This window comes from Desmodus rotundus, chromosome 9 (assembly GCF_022682495.2).
Source record: "Desmodus rotundus isolate HL8 chromosome 9, HLdesRot8A.1, whole genome shotgun sequence".
Taxonomy (NCBI): Eukaryota; Metazoa; Chordata; class Mammalia; order Chiroptera; family Phyllostomidae; genus Desmodus; species Desmodus rotundus.
Genome location: NC_071395.1, coordinates 54,418,641 through 54,439,117, shown reverse-complemented (window position 1 = coordinate 54,439,117; position 20,477 = coordinate 54,418,641). Strand labels below are relative to the sequence as shown.

General features: G+C 44.0%; 1 protein-coding gene across 1 annotated transcript in view; it reads right to left on the bottom strand.

The window, feature by feature from the left end:
* Positions 1–20,477, bottom strand: part of DOCK5 (dedicator of cytokinesis 5) — a 158,854-nt gene that overhangs the window by 64,193 nt on the left and 74,184 nt on the right. The window contains exons 13-20 of the mRNA XM_045195714.3: positions 18,669–18,794; positions 14,063–14,187; positions 12,498–12,596; positions 11,160–11,232; positions 8,966–9,069; positions 7,821–8,004; positions 1,468–1,565; positions 1,196–1,285 (exon numbers count right to left, since the gene is read on the bottom strand). Of these exons, the coding sequence (XP_045051649.2) occupies positions 1,196–1,285; positions 1,468–1,565; positions 7,821–8,004; positions 8,966–9,069; positions 11,160–11,232; positions 12,498–12,596; positions 14,063–14,187; positions 18,669–18,794 (899 nt within the window). The remainder of the gene's footprint in view (positions 1–1,195; positions 1,286–1,467; positions 1,566–7,820; positions 8,005–8,965; positions 9,070–11,159; positions 11,233–12,497; positions 12,597–14,062; positions 14,188–18,668; positions 18,795–20,477) is intronic.

The following is a 20,477-nucleotide window of genomic DNA, read 5'->3' as shown; positions in this document are numbered from 1 at the left end:
CTTTGCAGACAGCAATGAAAGCTGCCCTGGCCCCAGGGAGCTGACTGTCTCAGAGAGTGTCCAGCAGACCAGTAACACAAGTCAGGGCAGATGGGACAGGAAGGAGGGGGACGGGGACAGGGGCTTCCTGCGGGAAGACTACACTCCAACCCAAGGATGCCGCCTGTGAAATATTCCTTGAGTTTCTCCTCCTGAGGGCAGTGTGAGTGACCCAGCAACTGAACTTCATCGGATTCCTGCCTCCCATTTCACTCTCATCTCGCTACCAAAAGCATAATCTACAAGTGACCTCTTGGCGCCTACTCATGCCAGAAGCACAAAGAAGGAGCCCCTGAGACTCCCATGTGTGCCCCCTGCCCTCGACTCTGTCCTGCAGGGAGGTGTCTCCAGACCTTACGGTGCAGAGCTCAGAGCCACAGTCTCTCCCCCCTGGGAACCCGACCGGGTGTGACCTCAGCCGCAGGCACTTCCTATCTTTACCGGACACCCTTACCTTCCACGCCCTGGCCACTGCCCAACTGTACCGAGATTCCCCCAGCCTGTGAATGACTAAAGCTGCAATTCACCTTCCTCCTTTGCTGCAACATTCAGGTAAAGCTCTGCACTGAGTTTAAACGCTGACAATGAGAAAAGTACTGGTTGGCTTGGATGTGTCAGCATCTCCCCCTCCACCACCTTCTCAGGTCACCTCCCCGGGTCTAGATTTCAGTTCCTAGAATGGACGTGTGCTAATTACTCTGCGTGACAAATTTAATTGTCTGCAGGGCTGCGTGTCATACACACAGAAGACGACTCCTCTCTGACTTGTAAAATCAGTCTCCCTCGCATGAACACACACATACACACAGGCAACGAGCCACAAGCATCTTTGTTAATGGTTTCTCCTGGTTCTCGACCAGACAGCTTTCACATGAGTTAAAGTGATTCCTGATTTCTAATGTCATACAACCTTGTTTTCCCTCACGAAAAAGAGAAAGCACATCAAAATTGAGATCTAACAGGAAACAGAAAAAAGAAAGACTTTGAATATAAGTGAAATCTTTCCTATTTTACTACCAGAAATTTAGCCTCAAGAAATAGTCAAGACAGACATATACAAGTATTTATGTAGGAGGCTATTCATCACAATTGTTTATAATAAATGAGTAACTAACAGTTCAAAGAATAAGCACTAGTTAAAAGGTTTACTGCTTACCAGTGCATCAAACACAAGAAAGTCGTATGTTTCATCGTCTGACATTTCCATCATTATGTTAAAAAGTGCATCTAGTGTATCTTGCAAAAACTGAGGAAAGAAAAACAGAAGTTATTTGTGCTTTTGGTTCACCTACATACTGCAGAAATTTGGGGATAATTAAGCTTCCCAATGTAGCCAACAAGTTTCATATTTACAATGACAGGTTTAATTTAAAGTGTTGAAGTAATGACACCGTGGGTATATTTCTAAGTATGACTGTATAAACATACCTTAACGATCTCTCCTCCTTCCACCTCCTTTAACTTCTTTAAGTTGTGTTTAATGTTCTGAGAGTTCGAACGCCAATTTAACAAGCCTAATAGGTCAACTAGGAGGAACAACCACAAACCATAAACATTAGACACAGATGAGAAAGAGCAACCCACACCATTTCAGGGTAGAGCTACAGAACTCTCTGGAAAACACAATGGCTCTTAATGGTGGCCAATACCTTATGTATTCTTTCATTTACTATGTCCTATCTAAACCAGAGAAAAACCTTGTGGTTTTTCATTTTTCAAAGACAAACATATTAACTACTAAAGTACATAAAATGATACCTGCATACAATTCACATTTTGCAAATAATGACATCCAGCCACACCTTGCACACTCCTGCCTCTGCTTAGTTTCGCTGTACCTGCTTAGTTTCTTCCTTGTCACTAATGTGTCTCAGTGGATTCAAAGGAAAAAGAGAACTTATATACATGCATTAATTCATTTAAACATCACATTCACACTGCAGAGCAGATTTGATTTTTTTCCTCTTTTAAGATGAGGAAACTGAGGCTTCGTGAAATGTAAATCCTTGCCTTCAGTTACACAACTGCCAGGGAGTGGTAGGGATGGAATTTCACTATAGATTTATCTGATCCCAACCAATCATGTCGTTGCTGCTGTGACACCCTGCCTGCCTGGGGTCTGCAGAGAGACAAACAAATCACGTAAGTTGCTAAGAGGCAGAACAGATTCACAGACCTTCAGGTAAGTCGAGGACAAAAATCTTGAGATAATTTTGCATTTAAAATGCAGAATTTTGAAGTTTTAAGCCACTTACAGCTTTAATGAATGGTGAGCTACTAAAGTGTCCCAGGGAAATACAGCAGGTGTCTGGACCGTTACTACTTCAATGTTTTGTTTAGTACTATGAAGTTACTATTCCTAATAACAGAGCTTTATTTAGTAAAAGCAGCAATGCACAGTTTTTAATGAATACACACACACACATTTCACACACATAGTTGAAAACATACACCATTCATTAGAACAGTCCATTTGTGTCCCAGGTATGTTTGTTTTATTGGCCTGCATATTGTTTCCTCAGAAGTCTCCAAAACCCAGTGCCTACAGACCCCCCATCGTCAACAGAATCAAGTCCCAAAACCACTCACGGAAGCAGTGAGCCCCTGTGGCCCTCTGGCCAGCCCCACTGGCCACCATTCTCTTCGGACCCGCAGCAGTCAGACCCCACACAATGGCGGGCTCTGGCACAGCTCCCTGGCTTTGCGTGTGTTCTCTGTCTGAAATGTACCCCACTACTACGTATTTGTAAGCTCCTACTTAAATTTTAAGACACATCTCTACCTTTATTCCCTCTGGGAAAAATTTCCCAATCATTCTCTGCTGTGGGTACTCCTTCCTATGCACACACACACGTACACTATGTACACATATACATATACACATACACATATATACACACAAAAATAACAAATAAAAATACACTTGGTGTCTCTTTCACTCTTCCCATAGATTTGAGCCACTTAAGGCAGAAGCATACTGCTTTCACATTCTTATAACCCTACCATGCTGCTAGGTATCCAGTAGGTGTTCAATACATGTTTCATGAAAGAATGAATGAATGAATGGTGGATGAAAGAGAACCGGTAGTCCTGAGGAATCCGGTCAGGTGCTCAATACAATTCTTCAATTCATTCCTTCCTCCCTCCCTTCTTCATTACTTACTAATAGGCATTGTGCTAGGCCTGTCCACAGGCACTACCCCCTTCTGGCTTCCCATCTTTCTTTCTGCCACAGGCCAGCCAATGGTACCACTCCGCTCACTACTTCCCTCACTGCTGCCTGAGGAAAAAGATTTAAGATACCACAGTCGCCCAGCAGCTTTAGGCACCTGCAAAGATGCCATCGGTCCGCCCAGAGGTTCACTCCCTGAGACACTGGCATGCCTCGTCACCGCTCCATTCGGAACACATGTGGCATCTGCTGGATCCTAGCTCTTGGGGCCAGAAAAGCGGTGGCAGAGCACCATGGAGACAGGCTGGGCTGCCATTTCTGTGACTCATGCCGGCTGATGCATGCAGCTCTAGCTAATCTTCCCTGCTGCATAACATCTATCCCCTTGGATAAATGTACTGTAACTGTTCATTCATTCTACTGTCAATGAACATTTGGGTGGCTTCCAGGCTTTTGCTCTCACAAACAACTCTGCTCTGAACATTCTCATATGTCTTCTGGCCTCGAAGTGCAGCAGCTTCTCTGAGACATAAAACTGGAGTGGACTTTCTGCATCCGCAGGAATGACCATCTTACCCTGTACCAGATATTATCACATGGCGTCCAAAGTTGTCCCAATTTCCACCCCAAGAAGTATGTCAGAGTTGAGGATGCTCTAACCGACAGTCCCCAGACCCAGGATAAGGAATACCTTGGGGAGAGGATTAGACACTGTAGATTTAATAAACACAGAAAAACCATACACTTTGAAGTTATATATCCCTTCACAGATCCAAGACCTCTACTTACGACCTTAGGCAAAATACTGTAGCACTTTAACTCAATTTTCTGATCTGTAAACCGAGCTTACTAATGGCAATGCTGGGGTCTGCATGTGCTGGGCTGACTCACTGTGAACGGACTGGTGTGGTGCAGGAATTCCCTTCGGCCTTTCCTGGAAAAACTAATGTGTCCTCACCCTCCATGTAGGTCCAGCATCAAACGATCCCATGGAAACCAGTCTGTTCTCATTTTGAAAAAATTAATGAAGAGTCTACAAGTTCTGTCTCTAACAAGGGCTGGGGGCTTTTAACCTTTTGAGTCTGACCAGGCCTTCTAAGGTCTACAGAGAAATGCCTTTGGTTTCGGTCTCTGTGGAAAAAACGGCTGCCCTGCTGATCAGGAAATGCCTGCAGAGATCGGTGGTGTGTCAACACTCTCCAGCTTCTTTCTCAGAATAAATGACATCAGTTCGATATCTTTTACATCAAGTTAGAGGAAAGCAGCTACATGAAGAGCCCACGAGGACCCTGCTTTCTCGGGTGCTCATGGTGTCCTGCTGGTTTCCCTATCTTCCCTGTACCTGCCCCCTTTTCCTACCCCACCCACACCGACGGAGATCACGCCTCTCTGGGCTAGATCACTTTGCCTCCTTAAACCTTCTTTGGGACAAGATATCATTTACGACTTCTTTTTGGTATGACAGGATGGGTTGTCCTGAGATCTAAACACTAGGAGTGAGATGACAACAGGGGGAAGAGGACAGCCCCCGATGGAGCCCCCCGGTGGTGCTGGTGGAACCGGGCACATCCCCGTTGTCTGACACCACGGCCCCCAGCTGCCCGAAACTACTGCACCCCTGAAACAGGCCGAGTGAGGAGAAGGTACTGAATTCGTAAGCTCATATGATTTTAATTAAATGTCACGTGCCACTCAAGGCCAGCGGCTGTCACGGCCAGGCAGCCGAGGTCTGCAACGTTTAGAAGCTGGGCGGTGCGGATGCCAGCGGGCCCGGTGTTCACATTCTGCTCCCTAAAAGCTGACATGGAGCTACCAAGCCACGTAACAGTATGGCTATCTTCAACAGAAATTCCTTTTGCTCAGCATTAGGAGTTAATTTTCAAGCTTTTACTACTTGTTTTCTTTGAACTCTAGTCTCTGGGAAGGATGATCGACTAGATGTTTCATAAATGCTATCCCTCTCAGATACCCCTCGAGAGTCCCCAAAGTACATGAATGCTTTCTTCTGACTGTCCGTGGTTCTAAGGCTTCTCTCCAGCTAGTGTTCAGCTGGTTATTCAGGATGCTTTGTCTACAATGTAGTTGTAATTCCAGACCGGTCCTGGGAGCAGGTTAGCAGAGCTTCCACTCACTCCTCCGCCACCTCGGACCCCTCACATGAATGCTTTACATAGTCTACCACCACACTACAAATGTAACATTTTGAAAATTTGGAAAACACTAAAAAAATAAAGAAAATAAGAATATCCGAACTTTTGCAGTTATTCTTTTTTGTCTTTTTCTGTGTACATAAGATAATGAGGATGATGGTAATAAGAACAGTTAATATCCATATAATATTCATAAGTTTGCGAGGGGCTAGACACTGTCACTTTGCTTTGACTTATTTTAATTTACTTCATCCTTTGAAACATATACTATTGTTACTCCCATTTCAAAGATGAGGAAACCAAGCCACAGACAGATAGAGTGACTTGGCCAAGATGAAACAGCTACTAAGTGGAAGAGCTAGGATTTGAACACAGGCAACTGGCTCCAAATGGTCTTTATATATTTAAACAATGCTGAGATTTCACACTACATAATATTAATTTTTTTCATGTTTTTGATTATGTTTTAAAGTATATTTGGCAGCTGCATATATTTTGTCATTTAAGTCTACAATATAAATCAAAGTGCTCCAAGTATTGGACATTTAGTTGTTTCCACTCTTCCCCTATTATGAATCACAGGGGAACATCTTTATACATTAATCTTCGTAAGCACCTCTCATTGTTTACTTGGGTTCAATTTCTAGAGGTCACATCACTGGGTCAAAGGATCGGAACGTATTTTACATCTTTGAGACACCTTCTAATCAGTTCCATAAATACTGTAGCATTTCACCCGCTATCAGCCGTCTACTGTGTTTACTTCTTACCTAGGAAGGATGACGTTGCCGATACGAGTTTGTCGTGTCGTCTGCGAAACTCCAGAAAGTCTTCTGGCTTAAATTTTTGTTTTTGTTTTATCTTAATCAACAGATTTTTTTTGAGCAGTATGAAGTTTATAGAAAAATAAAGCAGAAAATATAGAGAGTTCCACAAATCCCTTCATTGCTCCCCAGTTTCCCAGTAACGTCGTACATCATATGGTATACTTGTCCCAATTACCATAGTTTACGAACTAAAGCCCATCATGTACATCAGGGTTCACTCTGTGCAGTACATTCTGTGTGTTTTAACAAATGTATAATGACCCTGGATCTGTTACTGTCTCATATAGTACAGTAACCCTGCTTTAAAATCCCCTGTGCTCTGCCAATTCATCCCTCCCTCTCTCCCCCAGAGTCCTTTGCAACCGCAGATCTTTATATTGTCTCCAAAGTTTTGCCATTTTTCTGGCTTAATTTTTGATGAGTGTGTTTCTACTTTCCCATAGATATCCGCTTTGAACTTTACTCTTTTAAGCCTAGACCCTTGTCTAAGTTGAAATACTATTCATGTTCTCTAGCCAACTATGGTTCATCAAAAACAACATTGACCCTTCTAAAGATAACCAACCTCTGATCCTTGACTGCACCTTATATCTAACCTGTCTTGTCTCAGTACTGCCCTAGAAAGAGCCCTTCCCAGGTCCCCAACCAAGTCTTCTAGGAGGCCGAAGGCAACAAACCCGCTGCATAGCACAGGGCAACAGAATTTCTAAGGCAAAATCCTTGAGCAGCTGATTCCTGGCTCAGTGTGTTTGGCAGGACTCCTAACACATGACAGAAGTTAAATGAGCGAGAAGCGATTATGGGCTATGAAATGCCATGATACACACAGAGAGGTTAAGAGATATTAGAGATTTCAAGGAGGAACAAAATGAAACCCATTTTAACTATTCAGCTGATTATATGGAAAAAGATCCCTGACTGCTCGGGAAAACCCGGGAAAGAGGAGACCCTCTGGGGGATGGAGGGAACCCCCTGCCCTGGCTGGACCTGTCTGCGCAGGTGACAGGCTGCATGCCCCTGCCAGGGTCCTCCCCAACACTCACATCTCGTCACATAGATTATACAGGACTCATTATCAGAGGTCTTTTCTGCCTTGAGGGAGAGAAAGGTAAGACTTTCTAATGTTATGTAAGTTAGATTCTTAATTTCCTTTGTCCAGAAAAGATGCCATTTTAAGCCATTATTTGAATACATTTATAATTTAAAATGATTTTTTTCCACAGGATGTGCTCATTTCAGTACAAAAGCTACAAAATAGAAAATAATTAAATCAGTTGTAAAAACATGTGTAGCACAATAAACGCCAATTTGCAATAACTGTCAACAGACTTGTATATCGAAGCCTACAGGTTGCTACAGTAGAGGTCAGAACTAATGTGACTCATCCAAATGCTCAGACTCCATCTACACATAGTGACACAAAATCCAGAAAAGATACCTTAGTGGGTCCCGTTAATACATATATTCATAGGTTTGACAATACTAGAAAATACCAAAAACGCTTTTTATCTGGTTTGAAAGATGGACAACAAAACCTCAGAAGGAGCTTGGCTGTTTGGTGGAGTCCAGCCAACGCTCCCAGGAGGACTAAGCAGAGAACGCATTCTGGTGTCAGGCCATCACCATACCTACCATTCTGGGTGAGCTTTGTGGAGCAAATGACAGTGGCAATCTGAAAGCTATCTTTCGTGCTGTCCTTGGCTGGGGTAAAGTTGGCCAGGGTTTTGGATGCCTGGAGCTCTTTTTCTTCCATCTCCACCTTGCTTCCAGGCAGGGTCAGGTAGTACTTGGCATCTTCCATCTTCTTGTTCTCTCCCTGAAAAGGCAGCGTGTCAGCAACACCAAATGATGGGTGAATCCTGACATGCCAATGAAAAGGGTATCTCTCATGGACACAATGCATTTCCAGCAGAAGAAATGAGGCTTTATCAAATTACACCTAGATCCCTTCCCGGTGGAGACCCTGCAATACCTTCCCAGGGCCGGAGCCCAGAAATAATTGCAACATTGAATGGAAATGGAGTAAGTGATGAGCTAGGCTAGGAATAACCTAGGTCTCTGGTATAAATAAATATGTATTAAAGAATAAGGTTGGATTTCATTTTCTTAAACCTCTAAATGGTCACAATTGTACATCGTTGGGCTGCCTGGGTTCATTGGGAAGGCTTACCCTGCCTTTCAAAGGTATTTATGAACTAACAATAGCTCTTAAGGAAAATACAGATCAGGTAATACATCTCGAGAACGCTGCCAAGCCTGCGATACCGCTGGGTAAATGAGCCATTCGGGCATCTACTTCCTACTCTAAAATCTCAGTAGATGTGATAGCTCTGGAGCAGTTAGAGGACAACACTGTCAGGGAAGGAAACAGGGCCAATCACAGAGAAATGGTGCCTGGTTCCCACTGACAATGAAAACCACGTCCTACCACATGCACTGCACCACACTGGGAACCAGCCCAAAGGTGCAACTGTCAGCACTCCACTCCAGCCCGAAGGCAGGGGGTGACCCTCGACGGGTCCCTGCCCTGGAGCGCCACCTGCAGGGGAAGGGGCCGAGCTGAGAATGCGATGCAGTCTCTGCAGAAAGGGATGGGACGCCCTGCCCTGCAGCTGGCAGGGCGCACACCTTGGGGTTTCCTCAAAGGGGTAAACACCTAGCTCTACAGAGCTTTTTGACGTTTATATGCATAAATCTGAAAGGAACCTCCAGAACCCCTTTCAGAAAGAGCAAATATTTCCTCAGCCATTTCCTAGGCCTCATTCTGTTCATACCACCTTATAAACCACCAGGTCGTGCCTCCCGTCCCGCAGGGTGGTGCCGTCCGGGTTCATCAGCCTCACGAAGGCCACTCCAAAGGCTCGCTCTGATTTATCTCTGGCTGAAGAGACAGAAATAACGTGTCTGAGAGGTGCAGAAAGATTAGCAGAAGTGCCGGCGATGATGTCTGTCTGACTTCACGGTTTGCTCTGAGGCATGATATTTAACCGTGCTATTGCCGGCACAGCTCAGCCAGTTATGATAACCCATCCACACTGTGTATGCCGCAGGCTCCCTAAAGGAAGTATTTCCCAAACCGAAATCTTCGGGTAGCTCCAGGTATGCTGCTCTCTCTGTGTTTACAAATGAATGAGACCAGCAACCACTCGGTTATCGAAATCAGAGACACAAGTGTCCACACCGACTCTGCCCCACATCAACTCTGTGTACTGAACACCCCTGGAACTCTTCTCTCCCTCCCTTCTGTTCCTCTCCAAGTTCAGGCCGCTCCCACCTCTTCCCTCAGTTTCTACAGGACCTCCCTCTCCAGTCTCTCTGTCTCTAGTCCTGTCTGCCATCACTTTCTCTACACTGCACCCAGAGTAAGATTCCGAAATCAAACCTAGTCAGGTCAACCACCCTGCTCCAAAACACTTCCAGCAGGTGTCTGCTCTCCTCCTCCTTCCCAGACATTAGCCCAAGTGCGGGTAGAGGTGGGGGGGTGTGCTCTGCACCATGCAGGGAGCACAGTCGCCTCCCAATTCCTGTTCTTTGGGTCTGAGCTCACTGCACCCCCTACCCAGACGCTGATGGCTGGGCGAATTTGTGGCCTGTTCTCATTGCAGACACCACTCTACGATCTGCTGTGTCTCCTGTGTCCCCACATTGGCTAAGCAGTGACCCACCTTCTTTGTCCATTCCCACTCTGACGACCACCTGGGTGGTGTCCAGTGTGAGGACACTATGAACAAAGCTGTTACAATCACATACCAAACCACCCCCACCAACCCCGTAAACACCCTTGAATGTCTCCTCTAGAACATGGCTCAAAAGACCTTCATCTGCCATGACCTGGCTCCAGCCCGCTTGGACCCAGACTGCAGAGGTGCCAACCCGGGCTCCGTCACTTACTGGCACTGTGAACGTGGCCAAGCATTTAACCTCTCTGTGCTCAGTTTCTTTATATATGACTGTGGATAAAAGTAGTACGTACTTTACAAGATTGTGGACATAAACCAGGTCCGGTGTAAACACAGCTTCGCTGAGTGTCTGGTACACACTCAAGCTTGATACAGCTTAGTGTGTACTAGCTTAGGGTTATGTGGAGCCACATGAAACTGCTGATATTTGACTCTGTGATACTCACTGACAAAGAGGCCACTTCATGGAGTTTAACCTAAAATTACGATTGCTCCCCCTGCAGCCCTGCTGAGCTCACTTTGGTTTTCAAACACTTTCTCCTCTGTCGCCCTTCGGTGGGCTTTCACCTCACCTTCAGGTCTCAGCCAAGATGGAGGAAACCTCGCGCACGGACCCCCAGCCAGGGCGAGTCACGCTGCTCTGCCTGCTGCCGGAGCCCATGCCGCTGTTCCGAACTTAACCACATGTGTTCTCGCTCATCCTCCTCACGGCCGCAGAGGACTTCAGAGCAGTGGCTGAGTCCCATTGGCTGTGACAGACCCAGGGCCCGGCCTGTGGTCTGGTACATGGGTGTGTCCAGCACATTCGGTTTGAAATAAAGAACTGCATTTTTACACAGTGCCGAGTTATAAGACAGTTGCAGAAATTTTGTGATCAATTTTTTTCTCTGGCCACATTTTAGGGCAGCCACTTCGTTATGCGTAACCTGAGACAACAGATTAAACAGTTTCGTACTAAATAGTTTTCTCACTGTGGGACTTTCAGCCATATGGCCACACCCAGTGTGGACGATTAAGAGGGAGGTAAGACACGGAGCACTTCCTATCCCTGTCTGACCGGGAAACCCTTTCTGTCGTAGGGCACCTGTTAGCATCTTACAAAAATTCGGTCTTCACAGAACACGTTTTTGGGAAATTCTGATACAGAATAACAGCGGAGATCTTGAAAGCCCAAGAGAATTCTTTTTTGTTTTGATTTCTTTAGCACCAACCAGTCAGTTCTAGTTTCTGAGCTCTGCAGACCAGTGAAAGGAAGTTTTTACGGAGGTGGCGTGGGCCTCCTGGTACTCACATTCCTGAGATGATCGGTGCCGGAAGGTGAACCTTATATGGCAGTGGCCAACCTCCTCTATAGCGATGGACACCTGCAGAACAACAGGAAGGTCATCGTCTACACGCACATGTTCCTTCGCACTCATAGGTCATTTCACAGAATCAGGCTCAGTTTTAGGGTCTGGTCCCAGCACGATTTGCGAAAAGTGCGATTTGCTGAAGGTTTTGTTCAAAGGAGATAGGGCTACTTTCAAGCTCAAAGACTCTCAGGAGAAGATCATCTTTGCTGTTTATAAAGAGTCTGAGAATGGAGATATTAGAAATTTCTAGTGCTTTCTCTTATAGAAAGTACTAAAGAAGTATAAAGCAAGAGATATTTCAGAGGGAAAAGACCAGCCCTTGAGGTTTGTACATTTCAGACTACAAGGTGCATATTTATACAGTATTAATTTGGGTTGTAATAGAAGGAGGAGATATATACTGGGGACAACAAGACCTTGCTGCTTATATAATGAAGGGGGACAGCAAAAACAGAAATACAGGGCAACAAAAAGAACAGAGAATTTGTGACAGTTAAGTCCCGGCATAATGATGTGATGGAATATCACACAAGTATCTAAAAATACACTTCTGAATGCATTTAAAGCTTCGAGATAAATAGTTTTTAAAAGCACAACATAAATTTGTATAAACAGCATAATTCAAAACAACTTAAGTATGTAATACTGTGGACGATAGTTACTTTGGTATTGAGATAGTAACACAAATGTGTCTTTTCCGAGTTTTCTGTGGAGAACTCAGAAGGCTCTGATGATGAGAGAGAGCTGGCAGAGCCCGGGATTCAGAAGCAGGCTCCAGTTCGGGCTCTGACACCGAATAGCTGCAGGATCTTGGAGGTCACTAAGTTCTCGGACTCCTAGCACCTGATCTGAAGGGCATTACGGCCCTGAGTGGTTTAGTTGCAGGGCTACTGAGAGGCTCACGTGAGCAGACGGATCTGAAAAGCACTTTGCAGTTTGTAATACACATATATAAATGGAAAAGAGGCCAAGAAGAAAAAATGTGAGGCCACTGCTTGCAGAGTGTGGGAATTGCCATTTGGTTGGGGGTCCTCTGGCAGCCTCTACGTCACTGCATCCAGTCTCTCTATTCAAATTCTACACATTTATGAATGAGGATGCCATTTAAGAAGTCTGAGTTTCTTAAATACTCTTCTGCAGAACTGTAACGATCTGTTTTCTTATTGCACACCACATCCACCCTATCTGAAACTTCGGGATAAAGTAGGAACGATCTACAGGCGAAACAAAGGAATGTAAGTGAGGTTGGGAATGTATGACAGGAGCTACATTCTCACCTTGACAGTCTCATACCAACAGGGCTGTTTGACTTGGTAATAGACTACCGACTTGTACTCTGACATGCCTTCATATCCCGCGCCAGGGTGAATTGCTTTCTTTAGGCGGAGAGAAAAAAATGAAGAGAGGATAATATTACCTAGAACAATAAAGGTACCCCCACACCGCACACGCACCCTCTGCCCTCCACACGGTCAGCCCAGGGCAGCTGCACACTGGGTACATTTGAGGCATGAAGAGCAGAGTAAGAATGAGCTGCCACAACTTTCTCTTGAGGGTCTCGGTCCCTGCACCATCCTAACACTCCTCTTTGCTGCAACTTTTACTCCCTCTTCCCTTCCCAGATACACACTGTCCTCTTCCTTCCCTCTCAGCTCCTCCCTTGGGGAACAGAGACCTAGTGAGGGCAGCCAGGAGCGCAGCACAGACGCAGGCCCACAGCTGTGAAGGGTCCTGTCCACGGCCTGCTTTACGGACCTGCAGTATAGGTACGGCACACTCCCCAAAACTCACGCTGTGCCTTTTCCTGGTAATGAACCACTTAGTAAGTAAAACCAGGATTCCAGGGGGTACCTCCACGCTCGTCTGTAAAGCCATGAAATGGCCCACTTGGAGAAGATGTGTACTTGAATTCATGGGCTAAGGGGCTCTAGCAATAGCACACATGGATTGTCCCCACGCCCTGGCACACAGCACTCTGCTTATCCCGTGACACAGAATACTACTTTCCTTAATCAATGGTTTCCTTTGAAGATTATATATTCAAGGGGAAGTGACACCCTGTTGTGTACCCTGTTGTTCCCTCAAGGGCCCCTGTGGCACAGCACGCAGTGAGCTGAGTGCGCAGATGGCAGGATTTTTGGATTCCAAAGCAGGTGACCAGGGCTCACCCACGAGGAGCCAGATGTCGCTGAGACGGGGCAAGCCTCCTGCCTGTGTTCTTCCCTCTGTTATCAGAACCCAGACTCACTTCTCCTCCACAAGAACGGCTGGAGGAACTCCGGACAGAAAGTCAAGATACCTCGGATCCATTTCCGGCCCCACCACTAACCCGTGTTTCCTGAGAAAATCTCTTATTCTCTCTGGGCCATGGCGTCCTGATCCCTGATTCCTGAAACTAACAGACCGTGGCAGCTGACCTCTAACCGAGAGGCTGCCAGTCCAACAGCCTCTGCTGGGCGCACACACTTTGGCTCTGCCCAACCAGGGCAGGACAGCCCCGTGCTTCTGGGCACACATGCCACGTCGCTCCAGCCCCCCAAGGAACGGGACAGGCTTAGAAGTGGTGGAACAGAATGACAAACAACCTCTGCATCAAGAAAGTACAAATGAAATCATGAGTGGCTTGAGATATATTTCTCAGCACAGGCGAAACATGAAAATAAGAGTCTAAATGGGTTCCTTACTAAAACCGGTCATGGCTAATCACAAATTTAACAGGTTTCCCAGTTTTTCCTTATGAAAAACCAAATTTACCCTAATGAGAACAATCAACCGCAGGCTGGAGCTCCCGGTTCTGGGAAAGCGCATGATGGCAGCGGCCTTTTGGGGTCACAGTGCATACCTCCAAGGTGTTGCCCTCTTCATCACACACAGACATGGTCACCTCCACGTTCTTGGGTGTCTTCTTTTTCCCTTTGTCAAACTCCCCATGGATCAGGGTGACGTAAATGTCGTTGCGAACGTCTCCTATAACGTAACAACTCAGCCTGTGAATGGCGCTGGGGGACATCAGTTTTAACTTTCAGGAGGTAGTGAGATAAACTAAAAGTAAACCAGGAGTGGCCAGATCCGACTTTATAGTGAGCTATTCATACAGCACTTTCTGTATGTGCTGTTCTCTTCCCATGACCTCATTCTATCTTTCCATACGAAGTCTAGTTTTGAAAAAATGAACTCTTTTCAATAGTAGGCCTTTATTGCATTTAATAATTGCTATCTAATTATAAGTACACTATATATTTTATTAGGTATAGTGGCAGATTTTTTTTTCAGGAATGCCTTGGGCAGTGTGATATTTTAATGTATCTGAAAATAATGAAGACCAATACTTACTGAGTACTTACTATGCACCAGGTACAGTTCAAAGTGTCTTATATGCAATAATTTGTTTAATCCCCGTAACAATCTGATGAGACAGACACTTTCTGAAAGCCTATCAAATACTTTGTTTATTTAAATCAGATTAATTGTTTTTACCAATGTCAGAATAATGTTTGCTTGTATATTTTTGGTTAACCAGCACAAAATTGTAAAATTAAAAATTAATTAATAAGTCTGTAGCCCCCCATAGTCAAGAAAAAATTTAAATGTTATTGAGACACATAAGTGAGGCCTGGAATGCATGCAAGGCAAACCAAGTTCCTGGACAGAGAGACTCAGTATTATAAAAATGACTCCAAAATCTATACTATGTAAAACTGCTTCCTGGAGTAAAAAAGACAATCTCAGAGCACTTCAAGGAAATTGGGGTGCATATTCAGAATAAATCATTTTCATTACTTACCTGATGGAAAAAAATTAAGACACTGGTATGGGTGAAGAAAAAGGAACTTATTTAAGTATTACAGTCAGAAATCTTAGTGGACATATCCTTTGTCAATGGAGAAGTTGACGGTTTGTGTCAAAAGCCTTAACTGACACAGCTACTTCACTGGTTACATTTGTTCAAAGTATTAAAAATGTGGGCCATGACTATCCACAAGGATATTCACTGAGATACTGTTTATGGAAATGAAATCCTGGAAACTCCCTCAACTTCCAACCATAGACAGCTGGTAGAATAGATGGTGGTAGAATCAGATATATGGTATTCAAGATGGTATTCATTTAGAGCATTGATTGAGCACCTACTGTGTGCAAGCACTGCACTGACTGTCTGGGAATGGACGGTGAGCACATGCCAGCCTCCCTCTCACACGGCCCACAGTCAGGTGGAGGAGAGGAACAGTATTATCAGACAAGCACATGATGAAATGCATCCTCACCAAGGAGGGCCCAGGACAGGCTCTGTGAAGCATGACCCTAGGTTCCAACCTTGTCTGGGGTATATGGGCATCTTTTCCTTTGAGCTGATAATGGAGGGATGAGAGTAAGCGAGAGCAGCATGTGCAAAGGCCCAGGGGTAGTAGACACAATAGAAGTGTCTGCAGTTGGGGGGAGTGGTGGTGTGAGATGAGGCCACAGAGACAGACAAGAGACAGTCTCCCTAAGCTTGCAGGCCAAGCTAAGAATATGCACCTTCATCCTAAATATGACATTGAAATGTTTTCTGCATGGGAGGAGTGGGACAAAGTCAGGTGAGCTTTCATAAAAGCTCACTCACACTGCTGCAGTGTGGAGAAAAGGATGTGAGGTCTGAGCAAGCAGAAACAGGGAAACCCATTGGGAAGTAATGGCGGTTGTCCAGGGAAGGGTTGACAGTAGCTGCCACTCAGGTTGTGGTGATGGCGATGGAGATGGAGATAAAGAAGGGTGTGGCTTTGAGAGGCCTTTTAAAGGTAAGACTGTAAGGTCTTGCCCACAAATTTTGAGTGAGGTGTGAAAGAAAGGGAGGGGTCAAGGTGACTTTCTTATCTGCACAACTGGAGGGACAGGGTTCCATTGTCTTAGATAACACTGAACAAAAGTTCCAGCTGCAGATGCACAGAGTCACAAGCTCACAAGCTCAACTGGGAACTCTCAGTAAGAACTGAGCAACTGAAGAGAAGAGAGATCCAGTCGGGCGGGGAATGGTACCTCTCACGTCCTGAGGCAGGAAGCAAATGGATCTTATGGTGACAGAGTTCAGGGGAGTGGTCCTGGGGTGAAAGAGACACTTTTGGAGCAACTAACACACAGAGGGCAAGTGTGCAGATGTGACCACCTAGGGACAGAGTATAGATGAGATACAAAGGGCTCCTTCATGGGCTGAATTGTGTCCCCTTATTCTCATGTTGAAGTCTCAACCCTCCATACTTCAAAATGTGAATGTATTTGCAGAAAGGCCCTTTAAAAAGGTGACTGAGGTAAAATGAGATCATGTTTGGGCCCTCATCCCATAGCACTGGCGTCCTTACAAAAAGAGATTAGGACACAGATAACACACAGGCTCAGGGCCACCACCTGAGGACACAGGGAGATGGAGGCCACATATACACCATGGAGAGAGGCCTCAGAAGCAACCAAACCTGCTGACACTTTCACTTCGGACTTCCTGACTCCAGAACTGTGAGAAAACACACTTCTGCTGTTGATGTCCCCCAGCCCCCAGTCCTTTGTTATGGTGGCCCTAGTAAACTGACATAGGGAGTGAGGACCAGATACTGAGGAGCGCTCACACTTACCGGTAAGGCAGAAGATGATAAAGGAGCAGAGGAGTACTAGGAGGGTCTCAGGGGATAGAGCAAGAGAGAAGAGTGTGGGTCCCCATGAGGAAGGGGGACTATTTCAAGAAGGGAGTGACCAACAGGGTAACATGCTGCAGAAAGACCAGAAAGGATGATTAAATTGAAAACTAGCCTTTAGACTTAGTGACTCTACAATCTTTGGTGACTCCGGTGACAGCCATTCTGGAGTGGCTGGCGGGCGACTGCCAGGTGTGAAAACAGAGATAGAGTGTAACTGCTTCTGAGAATCGAGCTGTGGAGACGCGAGAGGAGAGTAAGAGGGGAAAGTGGGGCAGAGGGAGGAGCTTGGACACATCTGAAGCCATTTAACTAGTGATGAGAAGAAGCTATTAGGTGAGGGATATAGGCCAAGATCTAGTATATTTCTCCAACCTGGCCAATCCCTAGAATCACCTGGGGAGCCCTGGTGTCACAAACTGAGTAAGAGTTTCTGGAAAAGTCTGGAATCTGTATTTTAATGTTTCCCAGGTGATGGTGATTAGCTGATCCAAAGATAAGCATTTGGGAACCATCAGCCTAGATAATTTTAAAGTCTACTGTCATCCTGGGAGCCTGTGACCCAGTCCTAGGGACACAAAGAACCTCTCCAGACAGATTTCAAAGATAAGTTCACTTTGTCCAAAAGATAAAATTCTCTACTTTATGTTTTTCAGATTTCTGTATTGCTGTAGCAATAAAACTGCCTTCAGTCATAAGAATATTACCAATACTTATTTTTTTAAATGACAAGAAGACAAAACATTTTCCAGAATGCTGCTGAATATGTGTCAGGGTGGAATGGCTCTGGAAGGCAGGTAAAAAACCACCTTCCTTCCTAAGAAAAGATAATTTCCATTTTAAAGCTCTTTTCATTCATTCCAGAAATATTCTTTGAATGCCCACTATGGGCAGACAATGTGTACAGCAGCAAATTACTGTTGCTCATTAACGTCCTAAAGGAGAAAAGAACCTTATGTTGTTTAAAAGAACCAGAAGTTTTATATAATAGATGAGAGCTTGGCTTCCTAGAATTTTTCTGATATGCCAAAGATTATTTACTTATGTTTTATCTACCTATAAAATACATGTCACATTTCATATTTTAATATTCATGTATAACATACACTTCATATACAATACTTACATAATAAAATGATAATTTTACATGTTATATAAAGTTCCTTGAGGGAATGATTTCCTTTTACTAATACGAAGATTAAGAAGCGAAATGGGTTAAATTAGTAGGTTCGACAGTACGCAAATGCAGATCACCAGCACGCGGGGGAAATAGGATGACACTGAGGTGAGAAACCGCAGAATGTTTACATTCGTGTCACCACGGGTTTGGGGCCAGCCAGTCACACGGCTGGAGCTGAAGCAAAGGAAGCACAGGGTCCCTGTGAGACTGAGCAGGCACCTTGCTGGAGCATCCCAGCAGGGAGCCCACCCGGTTGGCGATGTCATTGTGAGAAAGGGTACCTGCAAATGACACAGAGAACCTGTGCCACATAGTTCAACTTAAGGATGGCTAAGGGAAGAACGTCAGACGGGCTTGTGCCAAAGAGACAGCAAGAGAGAGCAGACAGAAAATTCTGAGTTACATTTAGAAGCACTATCTTGGCCTTGAGCACTGGGTAGCTAGCTCCGCGCAGCCCTGTTGGGAGCGCCCGCGGTCTCAGCACCCAGGGGATGCAGATAATGAATTGATGGATCGGTGGGGTTGCAGCTGTGCTGTTAGAAATAACTACTTCACAGAAGGAAGTCCCAGAGGAAGCAGCAGGTGACTGAAGCAAAGTTTTTTACCTGGAAGTATTATTTCAGGAAAGCCCATTTTTCGGGCAATTGCTGTTGATCTGTCCACCAGGTGTGAAAAATTCTTCTGAACCTGTGTGAGATCGCCCGGCAATAACTTTAAGGATACCCAAAGTCCTATAAAGACATAAAGGATAAACTTTTAGTTCCCTGTATTCTCTACATAATAACACACAGCAACACAGAGGAAAACATGTTGTATTCACACACAGATACAGTACTAATAGGATGAAACTCCTCTGCTGGTTAATTTACCATTTTCCTGACACTCTATCAGGACTTGATTGACAGAGATGTGAACACATGTTTACTTTGAGGGGAAAAAAGGGTAAAGATTGCCCTAAAAGACACCAAAATGCCGTAGAGCTATAGTAATGTATGATACTAACAGTAGAAAAGAAAGTTAAGTGAATCAATGGGAACAATGAATTTAATGAGATTAAATACTGTAATATATAGCACTTTAATATACAGCAAAAGAGTCACAACAAATCATGAAAAAAAACCACAACAATCTCATAAATGTGCTGGGATAATTTCCTGCTACTTAGAGCAGAATCTGTGTAACTTCTCACCTCATATTTTTATTAAAATAGATTCCTAATGTAAAAATAGGAAGTTAAAAGAATAAATAAAGATATAGTTATTAAATCTCTGATAATGAACCATTTTCTAAGTATAGAAACAAATGAAAGCATCAAAGCAAAAAGAATTATCTGTACATAAACTGAAAGTTTTGATATTTATAGAAAATAAGTATATTATCAAGTGGTAAAATACTTACAAATAATTACAAATTTATACTACTCATTAGAAGAAAAACATTAAGGTCCTCACAAATAAATAAGACATAAATACATAATTCATAAAGAAGTACAAGAAGCTTATAACTATTTGGTAAACGAAAAATGGAAAAATATGCATCCTCATGAGACAGGTTATCTTTATTCTATAACGTGCTCATAAAAACTCCGAAGGAAAACTTCGGAAAACACACAAATACCCATGAAGGCTACGTGACTCATGAAGAGTAGTTTTTTCTTTAATTCAAGAGAATTATATGGAAGTCTACTTTTCACCTTTCAAACAGGGAAAGATTCTTAAGTATCAGTCTGCAAAGCGGGCACGGAGGTAACTGGGGCCCACTGGCAGAAATCTGCAGCTTTATGTGTCTAGACTTAGTGCTTGTTGCCATCATTTGACCCAAAAATACTACTTCTGGGAATTTTGGGGGAGGCAGTTCTAAATATGGGAAAAGCTGCAATCATAGAGATAGGCCCAGTAGAGTTATTTAAATCTATAATGGTGACAAATTAGAGAACAGTTAAGTGTTTACTTAGGGGATTTCATTTTCTGAAATCCAAGCAATGGAATATTATGCAGCTACAAAAATATTTGTGAAGAGCATAAAACATTTGAAAAATGCTTGTTTTGTTAAGCAGCAAGAAAATAAATGATTTTTCAGTTTTGTTAAAATTCCAAAACAACAGAATCATATTTAGTTATTTGTTTTAATTCTTCAATGATTCCTTACATGTCCTTCCCACTCAGGATACTTGTTAATACACAGAAAACTAAATATGCTGAAAATAATGTGTTTTCTGATCGCATCCACTTTGGAATACAGTTATAGGATGGTTAAAAAAAAAAGTAACTCAATTTTCAAAATTGTCCAAAAACATCACCATGTTGGCATTTAAATTTAAAATTTTGAACTATTTCCCTTGATTACTTTGAATTTAAAGTGCAGTTTCAATAAGCAGAACTTCTCTGGGTTCAAATGATGTCAACAGAATCCTA